At 37.2% G+C, this 17,151-nt stretch overlaps 1 protein-coding gene across 1 annotated transcript in view; it reads left to right on the forward strand.

Moving 5' to 3' along the window:
• hmcn2 (hemicentin 2) overlaps positions 1-17,151 on the forward strand; it is a 49,851-nt gene that overhangs the window by 18,094 nt on the left and 14,606 nt on the right. The window contains exons 23-50 of the mRNA XM_077715414.1: positions 2,378-2,505; positions 2,633-2,884; positions 3,715-3,798; positions 5,456-5,647; positions 5,720-5,850; positions 6,594-6,738; positions 6,938-7,064; positions 7,157-7,314; positions 8,000-8,278; positions 8,972-9,108; positions 9,183-9,333; positions 9,400-9,618; positions 9,686-9,799; positions 10,578-10,765; positions 10,842-10,938; positions 11,036-11,197; positions 11,535-11,648; positions 11,810-12,006; positions 13,062-13,143; positions 13,213-13,344; positions 13,419-13,562; positions 14,303-14,462; positions 14,796-14,920; positions 15,555-15,738; positions 15,825-15,922; positions 16,132-16,410; positions 16,502-16,692; positions 16,860-16,941. Coding sequence (XP_077571540.1) covers positions 2,378-2,505; positions 2,633-2,884; positions 3,715-3,798; positions 5,456-5,647; positions 5,720-5,850; positions 6,594-6,738; positions 6,938-7,064; positions 7,157-7,314; positions 8,000-8,278; positions 8,972-9,108; positions 9,183-9,333; positions 9,400-9,618; positions 9,686-9,799; positions 10,578-10,765; positions 10,842-10,938; positions 11,036-11,197; positions 11,535-11,648; positions 11,810-12,006; positions 13,062-13,143; positions 13,213-13,344; positions 13,419-13,562; positions 14,303-14,462; positions 14,796-14,920; positions 15,555-15,738; positions 15,825-15,922; positions 16,132-16,410; positions 16,502-16,692; positions 16,860-16,941 — 4,352 coding nt within the window. The remainder of the gene's footprint in view (positions 1-2,377; positions 2,506-2,632; positions 2,885-3,714; positions 3,799-5,455; positions 5,648-5,719; positions 5,851-6,593; positions 6,739-6,937; positions 7,065-7,156; positions 7,315-7,999; positions 8,279-8,971; positions 9,109-9,182; positions 9,334-9,399; positions 9,619-9,685; positions 9,800-10,577; positions 10,766-10,841; positions 10,939-11,035; positions 11,198-11,534; positions 11,649-11,809; positions 12,007-13,061; positions 13,144-13,212; positions 13,345-13,418; positions 13,563-14,302; positions 14,463-14,795; positions 14,921-15,554; positions 15,739-15,824; positions 15,923-16,131; positions 16,411-16,501; positions 16,693-16,859; positions 16,942-17,151) is intronic.

Consider the following 17,151-nt stretch of genomic DNA (forward strand, 5'->3'; position numbering starts at 1 on the left):
CACCACTTGTCAGAAGAAAACAAAAGTCAATGCATGTGGGAGGCTATCTTTGTGTATCTTTTGACTCGCTAACTAAACTAAAGTGGAACATCTGTTCTTGCATGGTTTGCATTCATGTGTGGTCACACACTGGCTACAAGCAGGAGGGAAAGGAGGGAGGAAAAGCAGCCCCAAGATAGAAGACGAGGGGGCCGAAAGAAAGCTCCAGTCGTGACTCAAATGAAGCCAGGAAGAAGGGGAAATGTGGGTGGTAGTGTGGGGGATGCCAGGAAGGAGGGAAAAAAAACTGACAGAAGAGATACAAACCCAAGTTGGGAATCCCTGGGGTGCGTTAGCAATAAAACAACACGCTGACTCTTTACTAGTCTTGTCTGATGAGAATAACATCTCCCTGTGAACGACCCCCATACCAAACCAGGCTCTGCAAATTTTGCTACTGCGAATACACGCGAGTTGTACGGTTGAGAAAAGATGGGGAAAGTGCTGATTGTTGCAAGTCGTTGTTAAGGGAAAGGGTGGCTATATTTTTAGTGATTTAAGATGTGTTTGAAGACTGAATGTTGATGTTTTTTTTTGTTAAATATAGGTGTGGATGGTAGTTGAGAAGACCAAGTATTTTTTTTTTCATTTTGGTTACTTATTTGGAAACTTTATGTATTGTCTGGACTATAAGTCGCATCTGAGTATAAGTTGCACCATCCAAAGAATACTCCATAATATGTGTTGTATATAATAGTATTTTTGGTGAAGGCAAATTTTAATTTTAGAAACCAAGAACAAACATGTTAAAATAGTAAAATGGAGAACAACAGCCCTAATTAAAAAAAATCTAGATAATTGTAGCATAACATCGCAGTGGGGGAAAAATATACATATATACATGACAAAAAATATATAGATATTTTTAAATATAATATTTACATTTTGTAATATAATATATTTTTGTTTTAATATAATATATTGATTTTTTTGTAATATAATATATTGATTTTTGTAATATAATATATAGATTTTTTAATATAATATATATATTTTTAAAATGTGTTTATATATATTTTTAAAATGTGTTTATATATATTTTTAAAATGTGTATATATTTTTTTTTTTCACACTGCGACCACTGAAACCCCTTTATATTATTTTTTTGTTATGTTATAGTAAATCTGAAAAAAAAATGTTTATTATAATAACAGCCTGAGCCAAAGTATAAAAAAAGTGTGACTCTAGTTCAGAAAATACAGTATCTACTATAACTGGGAGATACCTTTTTACATTTGTCAGCATTTTCCCATTCATAGAGCTCCACTTTTATGCTCCTGAATACAAGCAATTTTCTCTCTAAACACAATGTTTTGATCCCAAAGCAAATCTTCAATTCTTTAGTTCGTGTGTGTCTATCCAAACTACTAAGTACATTTGCCTTAGCTTTTTCCCCCATTTCAGACGCCGCAATGACTGACATCTAATAGACAGCATACAGTCAAGGCTTTCTTAAAATCAAATCACCCTTAACCCAAAAAGCAGTTAACACACTAGAATCCTATTGATGTTGGCATCCATGCGATCTTTTCCCAGGGTGACTTCATCAGGTTAAACTCTAAGCTACCCATTTCCCCCCCCCGTAATTACTTTGGACAATGCTAACAAGTCACAGGGGAGATCACCCGACCCCAACAAAAAGTCTGCATTCCACTAAGTGTTTGATTTTTTTTAAACACTTTTCATCCATAATACACTAAAACAAGGGTGTCAAACTCCCTTTGGTCTGCGGGCCGAATACAGCTTAATTTGAGATCAAGCGGGCCGGACCAGTAAACTCATTGCAAAATGACATAGAACTAACAACAAGCCCACTTTTTTCCTTTGTATTAGTCACTAATATTAATAATTAGTGCAAAGAATGAGTAAATTATCAAAAATTTTATAAAAAGAATTTTCCTTTTACATTATGAACAATATATTATGAACAAGAAAATCATATAAAAACATAAATAAATGTCAATTCATGTTGCCTGCCCGTACTAAAACACTGCGCCCCTAGCGGATAATACAAGAACTACAAATTTTAAAGAAAATTCATATTTTTTTTATACAATGCAGCTTTCTTCCCCGGGCCGTACCAAACCACCAGACGGGCCGGATCCGGCCCGCGGGCCGTATGTTTGACACCACAAACCTAAAAGAAACAGTTACATATTATAATACAACACATTCAATGTAAAAAAATAACATCCTATTAGTGTTACCATCGTTCTTAGGAAAAAAATGGTTATTCTGGGAATTTTTTTCATCTTCTTCCAGACAAGTAAATGACCTTAACTGATTTATGAAGTCTTATCTTATGTGTTATTTCTTTGCTTTTTCCACTCCTTTTCAGGTTTACTGTTTTACCCTCAGGCTCACTGAAGATCACCGATGTGCGCCTGATTGATAGTAAACTGTACACCTGTACTGCGGAAAACCCAGCTGGCAATGTGTCCTTAAGCTATAATTTACATGTTCAAGGTATAACTCTAATTTATGTCTATGGAGAACTCTGTCAAGTTGATAGATCTCTTGGTAAAATGTATTTTTTTTCCCGATAAATGGTCGTATATTGAGACATATGTTGGGTTTGTACTTTTGTCCTAAGCCAAGCCTAGGATTCAGCCGGCACCCCCTCTACTCAAAGCGCTGGTCGGCCAAACGGTCACGCTTCCGTGTGTGGTCCAGGGGGAGCCCAGCCCAGAGGTCAATTGGTTCCACAATGGCCTTCCTGTTGGGATCAAGAACACGTCGCCGCTGAGGATTCAAGAGGCCAGCCTGCGGGACAAAGGGACTTACCAGTGCGTGGCTAGGAACAGTGCGGGACAGGAGACTTTGGAGATCTTTCTGGAAATTCTTGGTGAATACCTCTTGCCAAACACCAGACAATTCAATGAAATATATATAGTTTTGCATTCATGTCAACTTATAGGTTTTTCCATATTTTATACGTTTTTTGATCATTTCAAATTGTGAACGCCATATAACAACTTTTGTATGGGAAAAAAAGTTTTTAGAAACGTTTTTTTGTTGTAAAACTGATCTTGTTTTTCCTAAAACTGAGCTTGGTTTCCGTAAAACATAGCTTGTTTTTCGTAAAACTGAGCTTGTTTTTCGTAAAACTGACCTCGTTTTTCGGAAAACTGATCTCGTTTTTCGTAAAACTGAGCTAGTTTTTCATAAAACTGATCTCGTTTCTTGTCAAACTGATCTCGTTTTTCTCTCAAATTGATCTCGTTTTTCTCTCAAATTGATCTCTTTCTTCGTAAAACTGATCTCGTGTTTCCCATTTTGGCTCTAATCCGGATCGTCTTGGTCCCTGGTAGCAGATGAAAATGAGAAAAATATGACTAAGTGTGAATCCTATTTGCCTCTGCTAGCCATTTTAAAAAAATATATATATATTTACTTTTTATCTGTCATGTCTAGCACCAGATTTTCCAACCTCCCTAAACACCAAGGATCACTTTTTATTGGCACGCCAAATGAATATGAATCTCTAAAGCGTTACTTTCCTCATGAATCAGGAACCCAATACCCCTGGAAAATTGATTTTGATTCATCTTTCTTCCAATAAATACATGTCGACATTATATATAGTTCATAATGCTATGTCTCTAATCTCAGAACTCTATCATGTATAACTTCTCATATCATTACTCAGCATTTCTCTATTTTTTCCCCCCACAGAGGCTCCATTTTTTGCAGAACCAGGAGATGCAGTCATGGAGAAAATAACCAATACCAAGATTATCATCCCCTGCCCTGCTGAAGGTAATAAAATACATAAAAAACCTTTAAAAAAAACATACTTGCTCATCAAATAGTAGTAAAATTAAAAATAAAAGGCCATTTTACTGCATTAAACTGCTAACCATGTAATTAATTTCTCCTTATTCTAACACAATTCAATATTTTCGACAAAATCATTGTTAAACTTCCCATTTCCAGTCAAAAATAGCAATAGAACATTACATTTAAAAGATGTAATCACTTCCCAAACACTTGTTGGATATCAATCAGCCTATGTTGGCAACACCAAATAAATTCACGACTATTAAATGAGCTCTAAAACATTAAAATAAAACATCTGTTCGCATTTCCTCTCGGTAATGAGATAAATTGCCTTTGGAGCTCCTTAACTGTAAACATGTGTCCAGAAAAAGACGATAACATCCCAGTTTTTCTTTCGACGTGACCCTTGGGAATTGCTTGATGGGTGGAGGAAAGGTGCTGTCTCTCCATTTGTCACATTTCTGTAAATAGACTCAACAGCAGCATTTGGGTCAGTTCATGCATTTCAACATGCCTTCATCACTTCTTCTCATCCTGTGAGTCGGCGTTTGTGTTCAGAACCTCCTCCACCCACCTTTTTTTCGTTCCACATAGCTCTCATTTACCCCTTCTAGCGTCTTTACACCCACTAATCTGCAGAAAACATCTGTTTTAGGCTGTTGAGTGTGACCGCCGCCATGCTTTCCAACCACTCTTACTCCTTCGTATTCCCTTGTGTGTTCCATAAATCTTTACAACAGTAGCCCCAATCTTCCCTCTAACCTTGTAGACCAAGGGGTGTTAGACTCGGGTTGGTTCGCGGGCCGTGTTAACGTCAACTCGATTTTATGTGGGCTGGACCATTTTAGATATAATATTTAGATTTTTTGTTTTTATAAATGGATTAAAAGAACTGGATTAAAAGCCCTGAATATTCAGTTTTTATAGATCTAAAACAATGCTTATTTTTTATCTATTTTTATTTTCCCGAAATGATTTTTGAACTAAAAAGATAGGAAAAAATGGATTAAAAAATGATAATTATTGATTTAAAAGGGGGAAAAATCAGGATATTTAATATGCATCTATAATCTTCATTTTAATTTGATCCTAAAACAGAAAGTCTGCACTCATGATTTACTTTCCTGGGCCGCACAAAATGATGCGGCGGGCCAGATTTAGCCCCTTGGCCGGCACTTGGACACCTCTGATCTAAAGCAATGTTTATTTGAGCTTTTTTTTCTTATTATTGGAAAATGTCTTTTAATTATGTTTTTATTTCAAAAGAAAAGAAAATATCTTTTCTAATTATGTTCAATATTAAAGTGGAAAACCAAAAATATTTTTATATATTTATTTTTAGATTTTACAAAATGCTTTTTGACCTAAAAACACCAAAAGATAAAAAAATGGGTAAAAAAAATACAATTATTGATCTTCATTTGAATTTGATCCTAAAACAGAAAGTTGGTACTCATGATTTACTCACCCGGGCCGTACAAAATTTTGTGGCGGGCCAGATTTGGCCCCCGGGCCACCACTTTAACACCCGTGCCGTCGACGTTTGTCATCTCGTTCTTAGAAACGCCATTTTGATGTGCATGCTATGGTCTCCTTTCCTCTAATTGACTCTACTTTGTATCAATCCTTTTATCAGGCGCTCCACATCCCAAAGTACGCTGGTTCAAGAACGGCTTAGAGATCCATCCCGGACAATCTGAGTTTTCATCAACCAGGGATGGCGCTCTCGTCATAAACAGAGCATCCGCCAGTCATAGTGGCGATTACAAATGCGTGGCGACAAACGAGGCCGGTTCTGTGGATAGGAAGACCAGGTTAAAAGTCAATGGTAATAATTCAGCTTCACGACTAAAGGCAATGACAAACACAATTATAATTTTCTACCACATTTCTATTTCAGTGCCTCCTGAAATCCAAGATGACGGGCAAGGAGGCAACCTGACAGTCACCTTGAAACAACCTCTGACTCTTGGATGTGACGCTTTTGGTATTCCCTCCCCTACGATTACTTGGACTAAAGATGGTCACCTTGTAAGTATGTCATTGAACTAAACTGCATGGTAATCTTTTTAAACCATAAATGACCCCGCCATGCCATCTTGTGGTTTTGTTGTAACTACAAGATACAAAAAGTTACCCCACCCTAGATTTCCTGACCTCAGTCCTTCCCCAATCACTTCAATTTGGAACTTTCTGCCCCTAATTTTCATCTTTATAATTTATTTTGTCATTTTTTTTAAACGCAACCAAACCAGATCTTTTACAATAATCATATCTAGTTTGATCTTCTCTTCCTCATACTGTGTTTTTCTTTGTATTCATTCATTTTCCAAATAGCGTATCCTCACAATAGTCGCAGGGGGTGCTGGAACAAACCAGCTAAAACCCTGAATGAGTGACCAGCCAATCGCAGGGCTCAAAATGACAACTAATCATAGCTAAGGGGAATTTAGAGTGTTAAACCAATATGTTTTTGAGACATGGGAGGAAACCGGAGTACCCGGAGAAAACCCACACAAGCCCAGGGAGAACATGCAAACTTCACACAGTGTGAGGCGCCACCTGGGAATCTGGGATCGAACCCTGGAACCCAAAACTGTGAGGCCGATGTGCTAACTTCTATCCACCGGGCCGATTTTTCTGTTTAAACTGTGGGTTATTTACTTTATGTCTGTGAAAATATGGTTGTAAAGTGTTCTGAAAGGTGCTATGAAATATAATGTGAAATTATGATGATGATCAATCAAGACAGTTGATGATTTCTGTTTCTACAGGTGGATAGTCCTGGACTTTATCTGCAAAATGGGAACCGTCTACTCAGAATTTACAGAGTCCATCAGGAACATGCTGGAATTTTTGCGTGTATAGCTCGAAATTCAGCTGGGGAAGCAAGGAGGGAATATCACATTGTAGTTCAAGGTGAGTTAAGAATACTATAATGTCATTATAAATTTACTGTAACTGTTAAAATTACCAAAGCATGGTAAAGTTCTGGCAAACAAAACTTCCAGAATTACTGAAAATGTAACTTTCATTCAATATTGCATGTCTGTTGTTGATGTTTTAATGAATAACATGAAATAATGCCAATATGCGTCTTATACTTTTATTGTCTTAGCTCCACCAGTGATCTCTGGAACATCCAAACTACAAGAAGTAACAGCAGTCCTGGGCCAGGAAGTGGATTTTCAATGCAGAGTTAGTGGGAGTCCTTCACCCAAAGTGGAATGGAGTCGCGATGGAGAGTAAGTGTTTTTCCATTCTTAGACTTTTTACTTTTCAATTCAAGAACCTCAAGGATTTGATATAGTGTTTACTGTATTTTCCATGTTATCAGAGTTCTGTCTCGAGATGGAGATCCACACGTAGAGTTCATCGAAGACAGTCAAGTGTTGAAAGTGAAATCTGTCCGGCTAAGAGATCAAGGACTTTACCAGTGTATGGCCAGCAACAATGCAGGGACACAGACAAGGCAGTTCAGACTAACTGTGCAAGGTTTCAATCTTCTTCTTTCTCCATTCACATAATGACCGTATTTTCACGAATATAAGGCGCACCGCATTATAAGGCGCACCCTCAATGAATGACATTTTTTTCCATATATAAGGTGCACCGTATTATAAGGCGCACTGTATTTTAAGGTGCACTGTCTATTTTGGAGAAAATATAAGACTTTTAAGTGCGCCTTATAGTCGTGAAAATACGGTAATTTCTATTGACTTCCAGGTATGAAGCATTCACTCACTACACAGTCACCTGTAGAGCCAGCCATTGTTGATGTTTTGGATTTTTTTCGGTATAAAATCTTGCAGTGGGGGAGGAGCTGTATGATGGAAGATTTTGTAAACTAAGACGGCTGATCTACATATTTAACAGTATTGTTTCAGTTCAGGCGTTTGTGTTTTTTTAATATCCGACAGTGGTGGTTTTTCGTTTTTGGTTTTCAGTTTTTTTTCCATATATAAGGCGCACTGTCTATTTTGGAGAAAATTTAAGACTTTTTAGTGCGCCTTATAGTCGTGAAAATACGGTATTAGAAATATATGTTACTATAGTGTAGATTATAGACAACAGGTGTATATGTCATCCTTTTGGCAGGACCCAGTTCATAGAAAAACATTCAGGCCATGATAAATCCATTTTTTCCTCTAATATTTTGTATATTTTCTTTTTTTTGCAGCTCCACCAACAATCAAGGATTCCAGTGAGACTTCAGATGTGTCAGTAGTGCTTGGTTTCTCTCTAGTTCTGCTCTGCGAAGTTGAAGGTTCACCATCGCCAAGTATTACCTGGTTGAAAGACAACCAGGCTATTGTGTCCAGCCCCCAGTTGACGTACACCCAGGGTGGGCAGGCTCTAAGGGTGGGCTCGGCAAATGGGGACAGCACAGGTTTATATTCCTGTCGGGCTTCCAATCCAGCTGGGACTGCTGTTAAGCATTATTCTCTTAGAGTTCTGGGTAAGACTGACTTTCACATATTATATGTATAGAATTTTTTTTCGGACATTAGGTTGCACCAGTCAAAATATACACACAAAAATATATAAATTGCACTTGAATACAAGTCATGTGTGTCAAAGTGGCGGCCCAGGGGCCAAATCTGGCTCGCCACATCATTTTGTGTGGCCCGGGAATGTCAATCATGAGTGCCGACTTTCTGTTTTAGGATCAAATTAAAATGTAGAGTATTTTACTATATATATAAAGATATAATTTTCCCTATTTTAAATCAATAATTGTAATTTTTAAATCATTTTTTCTGTGTTTTTAGTTCAAAAATCATCTTGTAAATTCTAAAAATATTTTAAAAAAAAGCTAAAATAAACATTGTTTTAGATCTATAAAAAAATTAATATTCAGGGATTTTAATCCAGTTCTTTTAATCCATTCATAAAAAAAATCTAAATATTATATCTAATATGGTTAACAATAGTAGAATGTGCTAAATAGGCATCTGTTTTTCAGATAATGCGTACTTTAAAAAAAAAATAAGAGTCAGAGTAAAAAAAAAAATTAAAAGTGGTTGAATATTCATTTCACACCCAATCAAACTATAAAAAAGTCCAATTTGTAGTCCAGAAAATTCTGTAATAATGCTTAAATGTTCATAAAACAATACATCTGATTCTGCTTTTTCTCCCCTCTACTAAGTCCCCCCTCAAATAGAAGGGGACTCAACATCTCTCGACACTCAAGAAGCAAAAGTCCGAATCAATGGCAGTTTAACCCTCACCTGCCTGGCCAAAGGTTTTCCTGAGCCCAAGGTTGCCTGGTTCAAAGACGGCCAGGTAAACACAGACCACCAAAAAACACTCTCACTTACTTTAAAACCTGATTTAACTCAATATTTTCCCCTTTTAAGTTATTAACAGGAAACACCCACCTTGGCATAACAGAAAATGGCGCTTTCCTACATCTGGAAAATGCCATGCTATCCCACGAGGGGCGCTACACTTGCGTTGTCACCAACTCAGCTGGAGAAGACAAGAGATATTTCCATGTTAATATACAAGGTGTGTCATATTGAGTTATATGCCAAGTTATATGAAAAGTTTCTAAATGAAGATGATTTTTTGTAGTTCCACCAGTACTCCACCGGGTGGTGAACAGAGAAGCCGCCTGGGGTACTGAAGATCGGGAAGATGAGGGCAAAGATGCCATGGTGGATAAACGAGAGGTCATCCTCGGCCATCCCATAAGTTTGTCCTGTGAAAGTAATGCTATTCCTCCACCCAAACTCAACTGGTACAAAGATGGACACAAGCTGGCTATTGCCGATGGAGTACAGTTATTGCCAGGTTAGATTTTGAATAGTTGTGTGAGATCAGTTTTTTTTCATAAATGACCAATCTGGTTTGTCCTCAGGTGGACAGGTGCTTCAAATTACACGAGTGCAGAAAGCAGATGCTGGGAAGTATACATGCGAGGCTGTCAATGAGGCTGGTGAAGACCATTTGCATTTTCAGCTGGAAGTCTTGGGTAAGGATAACCATATTTTGTATTATTTTCTTTTCCTAAAATCAGACCTTTAGCTCGGTGCTTGCCATCTCTACTACTTCCCATTCAGTCTATTTTAAATCATTGAGTGAATTTAAATGAAAAATAAAATAAATCTCCTCCTTTTATCTCATTTTCTGGACCGCTTTATCCTCATTAGGGTTTTGTGGGGTGATGGAGCCTAAAAAAAGGAACATTTTAATTTTAAAACTTACATAAAATCGTTTATTAACATTAATCTTAAGTTTCTTATTTCCTCTATTTTTGTCCTTTTTAACAGTGGGAATATTTGTTTTATTAAACAATGTTTCAAATATGATAAAAATAAGTAATGAAACATTTCAATATGCATTTAACACTGTTTAATCAGTAAAAGCAATATAAAAAATTACAGTTCAATATTTATCCATATATAATATATATATATATATATATATATATATATATATATATATATATATATATATATATATATATATATATATATATATATATATATATATATATGCCATGCCTTGCTGCGTTTAAAAGAACGGTGCATTTTTGTGTGTGTAAAATACATAAATAGTACTCGTTATTGACACTGCGGCTAAAAATACGATGCGCCAAATAGTCAGAAAAATACATTAGCTCAAAAAGCTAAAAATAATGCAAATTTGCAACCTTGTTACTTTGATTATGTTGTGTTTGTATTTACAATAAGTCGTTAGCATTGATCTTTTAGTTGGGCCCATTCCTTAACAACATTTGACATTTTCAGTATCCCCGGTGATAACGGGGGCATCTGAGGAGTTCATAGACGAAATAGGAGCAGTAGTCAACAGCACCGTGACCCTCCATTGCGACGCAATTGGACATCCAAGTCCAGCTATCTCGTGGCTTCGAGACGGACAGCCCGTTGACACTGACGCACAACATGTCATCAGTGAAGACAAGACACAACTACAGGTAAAAAATGTTGTCCTACCGAATAGATAGATCAAAATATGACCTGCTGTATACTAAAATTACCGATTTTATATAGCTCCTCAGCGTGCAGGTTTCAGATATGGCCGGTTACCTATGCATAGCAGAAAACAAGGTTGGATCAGTTGAGAAGCTCTTCAGTTTAACCGTCCAAGGCAAGAAACACCATCCCATTGTTCAGTTAGATGTGACAGCTGAATATTTTAACTCGTATCTCAAGTTGATGTACAACTTTCTTATTATCTGCTGTAGTTCCACCAAGAATTTTAGGCCCTAAAGAGGAGCAAGTGACCGTAACCGAGGGTCACATGGTGTCATTACTATGCGATGTACAAGCGTACCCTACACCAGATATCACGTGGACCAAAGATGGGCAAGTCCTCCACTTCAGTTCTGGTGTCCACATATTACCAGGTTAGATCAATTCATGATTAATCAGGATCAATGTTCCGTCTAATTGACACTACTCTCGTCTTCTCTGCGCAGCAGCAATCATATGGCGCGCAGTAAATAAAATCCAAACTTTTTTTTTTACCCCTTTCCCCATGATGGCGCCGTTTACGCGGTAGCCAGTGGCAGTAGTTCTGTCCACTCTTATGTTTTTTTTCGTGTTTTACAGCATGTTTTACATGAAAAATTAGAGGGAACATTGATCAGGATATACCAGTTTTTAAGATTTCGTCATTTATTCTTTCAGGCATATAATGTGTATGCTAGAAAATCATCGTATGTGTCTTGTTGACGATTTCAGGTGGCCAGATGCTCCAACTGCCCCGGGCAAGAGTGGACGATGCGGGACAATATGTGTGCACGGCGTCTAACTCAGCTGGCCAGGATCAGAAGAGTCTTTTCCTGAGTGTTTATGGTGAGACATCTGCAGACGTCAGCTTCATACACAGATGATCAAATCAAAAAAAAAATGTTTACCACAGCTGTCATACAGAATACGTCATTCATAAGTGAATCACAGCAATTTGGAATGAATCCCACTGACATCACCTACTTAATCTGAATACAAACCAACAGTCTTGCCCACCCTGAAGCATCGTCTTGATGCTGAGTCAGATGTGGTGACCCCTCAGCTTGGTTCCTCGGTTATCCTGCAATGTGAGGCTCATGGTGTCCCCGAGCCGGAGGTCACATGGTATAAAAATGGACTCCAACTAGCTGCGGGTAATGGGTTGAAGACAGATCGCCACCAACTGGAGATCACAGGAGTTGAGGTTTGGGAACACAAACGATCAAACCCCAAATGTTACCGGACATTTGGTCGCCAGTCATGTACTTAGATATTAAGCAGTACTTAGATATTAAACAGTATTTAGATATTAAACAGTACTTAGATATTAAACAGTACTTAGATATTAAACAGTACTTAGATATTAAACAGTACTTAGATATTAAACAGTACTTGGATATTAATCAGTACTTAGATATTAAACAGTACTTAGATATTCAACAGTACTTAGATATTCAACAGTACTTAGATATTCAACAGTACTTAGATATTAAACAGTACTTAGATATTAAACAGTACTTTGATATTAAACAGTACTTTGATATTAAACAGTACTTTGATATTAAACAGTACTTTGATATTTAACAGTACTTTGATATTTAACAGTACTTTGATATTTAACAGTACTTTGATATTAAACAGTACTTTGATATTAAACAGTACTTTGATATTAAACAGTACTTTGATATTAAACAGTACTTTGATATTAAACAGTACTTTGATATTAAACAGTACTTTGATATTAAACAGTACTTTGATATTAAACAGTACTTTGATATTAAACAGTACTTTGATATTAAAAAGTACTTTGATATTAAACAGTACTTTGATATTAAACAGTACTTTGATATTAAACAGTACTTTGATATTTAACAGTACTTTGTTATTAAACAGTACTTTGATATTAAACAGTACTTAGATATTAAACAGTACTTTGATATTAAACAGTACTTAGATATTATGCAGTACTTAGATATTAAACAGTATTTAGATATTATGCAGTACTTAGATATTAAACAGTATTTAGATATTATGCAGTACTTAGATATTAAACAGTATTTAGATATTATGCAGTACTTAGATATTAAACTCTCTCTCTTAGATATTAAACTCTCCCTCTCATGAATATAATTCTGAGAGCTGGTTTCATCAGTAAACTCTCTGTCACCATTTGACCAGCGACCAAACGACCGGTGACCAAACGTCCGAGCACCAACCCCAAAAGTCATGCCACCATACTACCAAATTGTTCCCTCACAGATATCAGATGGAGGCACTTATACTTGCAAAGTGTCTAATGTAGCTGGCGAAGTGGACCGGACATTCAGATTGGCGGTTTATGGTATGGTGAAACTATCTCTTCTGTTACGAGAGCAAGAGTTTTTAAACTATAGTACAATTCCTTTGGCAGTTCCACCTGTCCTTGATGGACCTCTCCAGGAGACTCTAAACTTCACCCTGGGTTCCCATGTATCACTTCGCTGTGAGGCCTCAGGGGTTCCCGTACCAAGCATCACGTGGCTCAAGGATGGAATACCCATTGGTTAGACATCGGCTAGAAACGAACCGTATTGGTATTTTGTACTAAGTGTAATGTTGGAACGTGTTTTCTTGCAGAGAGCAGCTTACAGTGGCAGTGGTCCATTCGAGGGAACCGTTTGGAGCTGGGGCCTCTTACCTTGTCCCATTCGGGAACTTATACTTGTATGGCTAAGAACAGTGAAGGACAGGAACAAAAGGAATACATTCTCACAGTACATGGTAAGGAATGATACAGTATGAAAGAATTATAGTTATTCCTAATACAAATTTATTTGCCCTTCATAGACTAAGTTATTATGGTCATTTTGGCCATTTAAACAAAATTTTACTTAGCCTTATAAAGACTTGGACCGAGTTATTATTTTTGGTCATTTAAACAAAATTTAACTTAATCTTATAAAGACTTGGACCGAGTTATTATTTTTGGTCATTTAAACAAAATTTAACTTAATCTTATAAAGACTTGGACCGAGTTTTTATTTTTTGGTCATTTAAACAAAATTTTACTTAACTTTATAAAGACTTGGACATCCCATTTTGGATCATGTAGGCCACAATACAAAAATTTGCTATACTCCAATTGTATTTTTATAATTATTTTTAGATATATTTCTGTGATGCGATTGGCTGATCCCTGGTGTTCATAGTTGGCTTCAGTACCCCCCCAAATCCCTTGTGAAAATGAATGAATATTTTTATAAATAGCCATGTAAATACACATGAATAAAATAATTATTAAATTAACAATGGGAAAATTTAATTACTTCGTTTTCCATTTAAACTGGGAGGACGATTGGTGAATAATTATGCTTTCAGGGTCTTTGACTGCACTGGATGTCCATTCCAGTTTAACTCTCTCAGTCAAATTGGAATGGAATATCAAACTCAAATGGGTGTTTTATAAAAAGGTTTAAGAAACATTATTTTCACTGACCAAATGTATTTTTTTTTCTGTGTAGTATCGCCCACCATTCTGGACTCTGATCATCCATCGGAAATGAGTGCAGCCATTGGAGAAGAGGTAACACTCCAGTGTAAAGCTTCAGGAAACCCTGCACCTCACCTTAGCTGGCTCAAAAACGGTTTGACTTTGGAAGGGTCAGATTCTCGCCATATTACGTAAGTTATTTCTAATCCATATCCTTCACTGTAAAATAATAAACTGAATGAGCTCATAGTCATAATATACCATGTTTCTAGCAAGTAGCTGAATTTGTTTTACAGCCGGCACAACTATTCATCTTGGTCTTTCCCCTAAAGCTTTCTGGAATGTACTAGAAATCATTAACACTGAAAGTTCTAGGCATTAGAGATGAATATGTAGAGAGACAAATGGATGTGTTTATGTTATAATCATTGAATAGCATTAACAGCAGCTGGTCTACAGATGTTCGGTAGCTTATATAATGATAATCTTAGCATATAAACTATTTTGCACTTATTCTTTACCAGCGTGACTCCCGATGGCAGCACGTTAACTCTACTAAGGCTTTCTCCTGAGGATTCTGGGACATACACTTGTTTAGCTGTCAGCATTGCTGGTCAGGAAAGCAAGATCTATACCCTTTTTGTCCTTGGTAAGTTCTGATTTTTAACTGTCATAGTTTCTTTTTCTCAAGAAATGATCAAGTCATAAAGATGTATAATATATATTTATTTATTCCTACAACTTATGTTGATGCATGTGGCATAACCACATTTACAATTCAAGTCAGCTCCAATCTCTTCACCACCAAAGCTTCCCGAATTAAGGCATATCATTGAAACACATGTTTTAAGTGTCCAAGATCAATGTATCACTTAATGAGTAATTGGCACATGTTTGAATTATCCAAGATCAATGTATAACTTATCGAGCAACTGGCACAAGTTTGAAGTGTCCAAGATCAACGTATCACTTAATGAGCAACTGGCACATGTTTGAAGTATCCAAGATCAATGTATCACTTAATCAGTAATTGGCACAAGTTTGAAGTGTCCAAGATCAATGTATCACTTATCGAGCAACTGGCACAAGTTTGAAGTGTCCGAGATCAATGTATCACTTAACAAGCAACTGGCACATATTTGAAGTGTCCAAGATCAATGTATCACTTAACAAGCAACTGTCACTGCTCGTTTATGTTAGGCCAGGTGCCTGGCTTCACACATAAGGGCGTTGAGACACGTGTTAAGCACCCCTTGTGTAAAGCTTTTGCTATTTCGTTACAGTACAACCATCAATTCTGGGGGAAACCACTGAACCCAAAGAGGTCCAGGCCATACAGGACACTGGTGTGACTCTTGAGTGCCGTGCTGATGGAAAACCACCACCTCAGATCAGCTGGCTTAAGAATGGAGAGCCACTACTTCTATCACCCCATACACGTCTGTCCTCTGGGGACTCAGTACTAAGGTCTGTGTATCGCATTAATACTGTATTTTTGGTCAAATTTTTGGAAGAAAGAAATGCTTACAAGACTTTTTTTTGGCTTCTTTTAGGATTTCTCCCGTCCAATTATCAGACGCTGGAGTTTACACATGCATTGCTCGCAGTCGAGCTGGTCTTGCTGAACTTAGCTATAATGTCCAGGTCCAAGGTAACATTATTTCACATAGTTTAATACAAAAGAGCCATATATGTACTAATTTACATTAGTAAGTTACATTTGTTGGTATATCCCATAAATCGAACTGTTCCAAAAAAGCTCGCCAAACACACAATTGATGACAAATGATGAACAAAATCGTATTAGTGCTATATGTCTGTTGGATTTTGGATTCATGTTAAATTCTAAACGCTTCACAGTGCCCCCTGGTGTGGATCATGTGGAACCGGTTGAGCCAGTGACTGTTGTCCAAGGATCCTTAGTCACCCTTACCTGTGAGGCCCGTGGCATTCCTCCTCCAACATTGACTTGGATGAAGGACAACCAACCACTGTCCCTCCACCGGAACCTGCTGCTGGATGGACAAGAGACACGACTACAGTTGCCTGACGTGGCACCTTCAGACGCAGGCCTTTACAGCTGTGTGGCCAGCAACCAGGCTGGAAGCAGCACCAAGAGTTTTAATCTCACCGTTCTTGGTAATTATAATAACCAGAAAATCTCAATTGCAAAACAGACAGTCCCTTTTTTAAGTCCTGGTATGAACTGACAAATCACCATTTGATTCAGAGCCTCCAAAGATATCCAGGACGGGTAACACAGAAGAACTTACGATTGCGATAAACAGCCCGTTGAAGTTGGAGTGCTCAGCAGTGGGAGTTCCGCCTCCCACTCTTAGTTGGCTCAAGGATGGTCGTCCATTAGAAGGAAGTAACTTCATTCAGCAGGATGGACAGATTCTCAGTATTGACAAAGTTCAGGTACAAATTAGCAACTTCTTTGTTGTAAACTGCTAGATTTTTAACTCAAATGTCCAAAAAATGGACTGTAACTCAGAGGGAAAATGCTGTTGTTTCATTTACAGTGTAAAAAATGTATAGAATATCTAAAACTGATACTTGTAGTGATTGATACTGTCTTCCCCAAGGTGGAAGATGCAGGTCTTTACACCTGCTTGGCTAGTAGCCCTGCTGGAGATGATGGAAAAAACCATTGGGTTCGAGTGCAAGGTGATACAAGCCATTCTATCTTATTGTTGGGTGTAATGAGATTTTAAAAATGCTTTAAATCAAGGGTGTCAGACTCGGGTTGGTTCGCGGGCCGCTTTAACGTCAACTTGATTTTATGTGGGCCGGACCATTTTAGATATAATATTTAGATATTGTTTTAAAAATTGGATTAAATGAACTGAATTAGAAGGCCTGAATATTCCATTTTCA

Source organism: Stigmatopora nigra, chromosome 4 (genome assembly GCF_051989575.1).
Source record: "Stigmatopora nigra isolate UIUO_SnigA chromosome 4, RoL_Snig_1.1, whole genome shotgun sequence".
NCBI classification, from domain to species: domain Eukaryota; kingdom Metazoa; phylum Chordata; class Actinopteri; order Syngnathiformes; family Syngnathidae; genus Stigmatopora; species Stigmatopora nigra.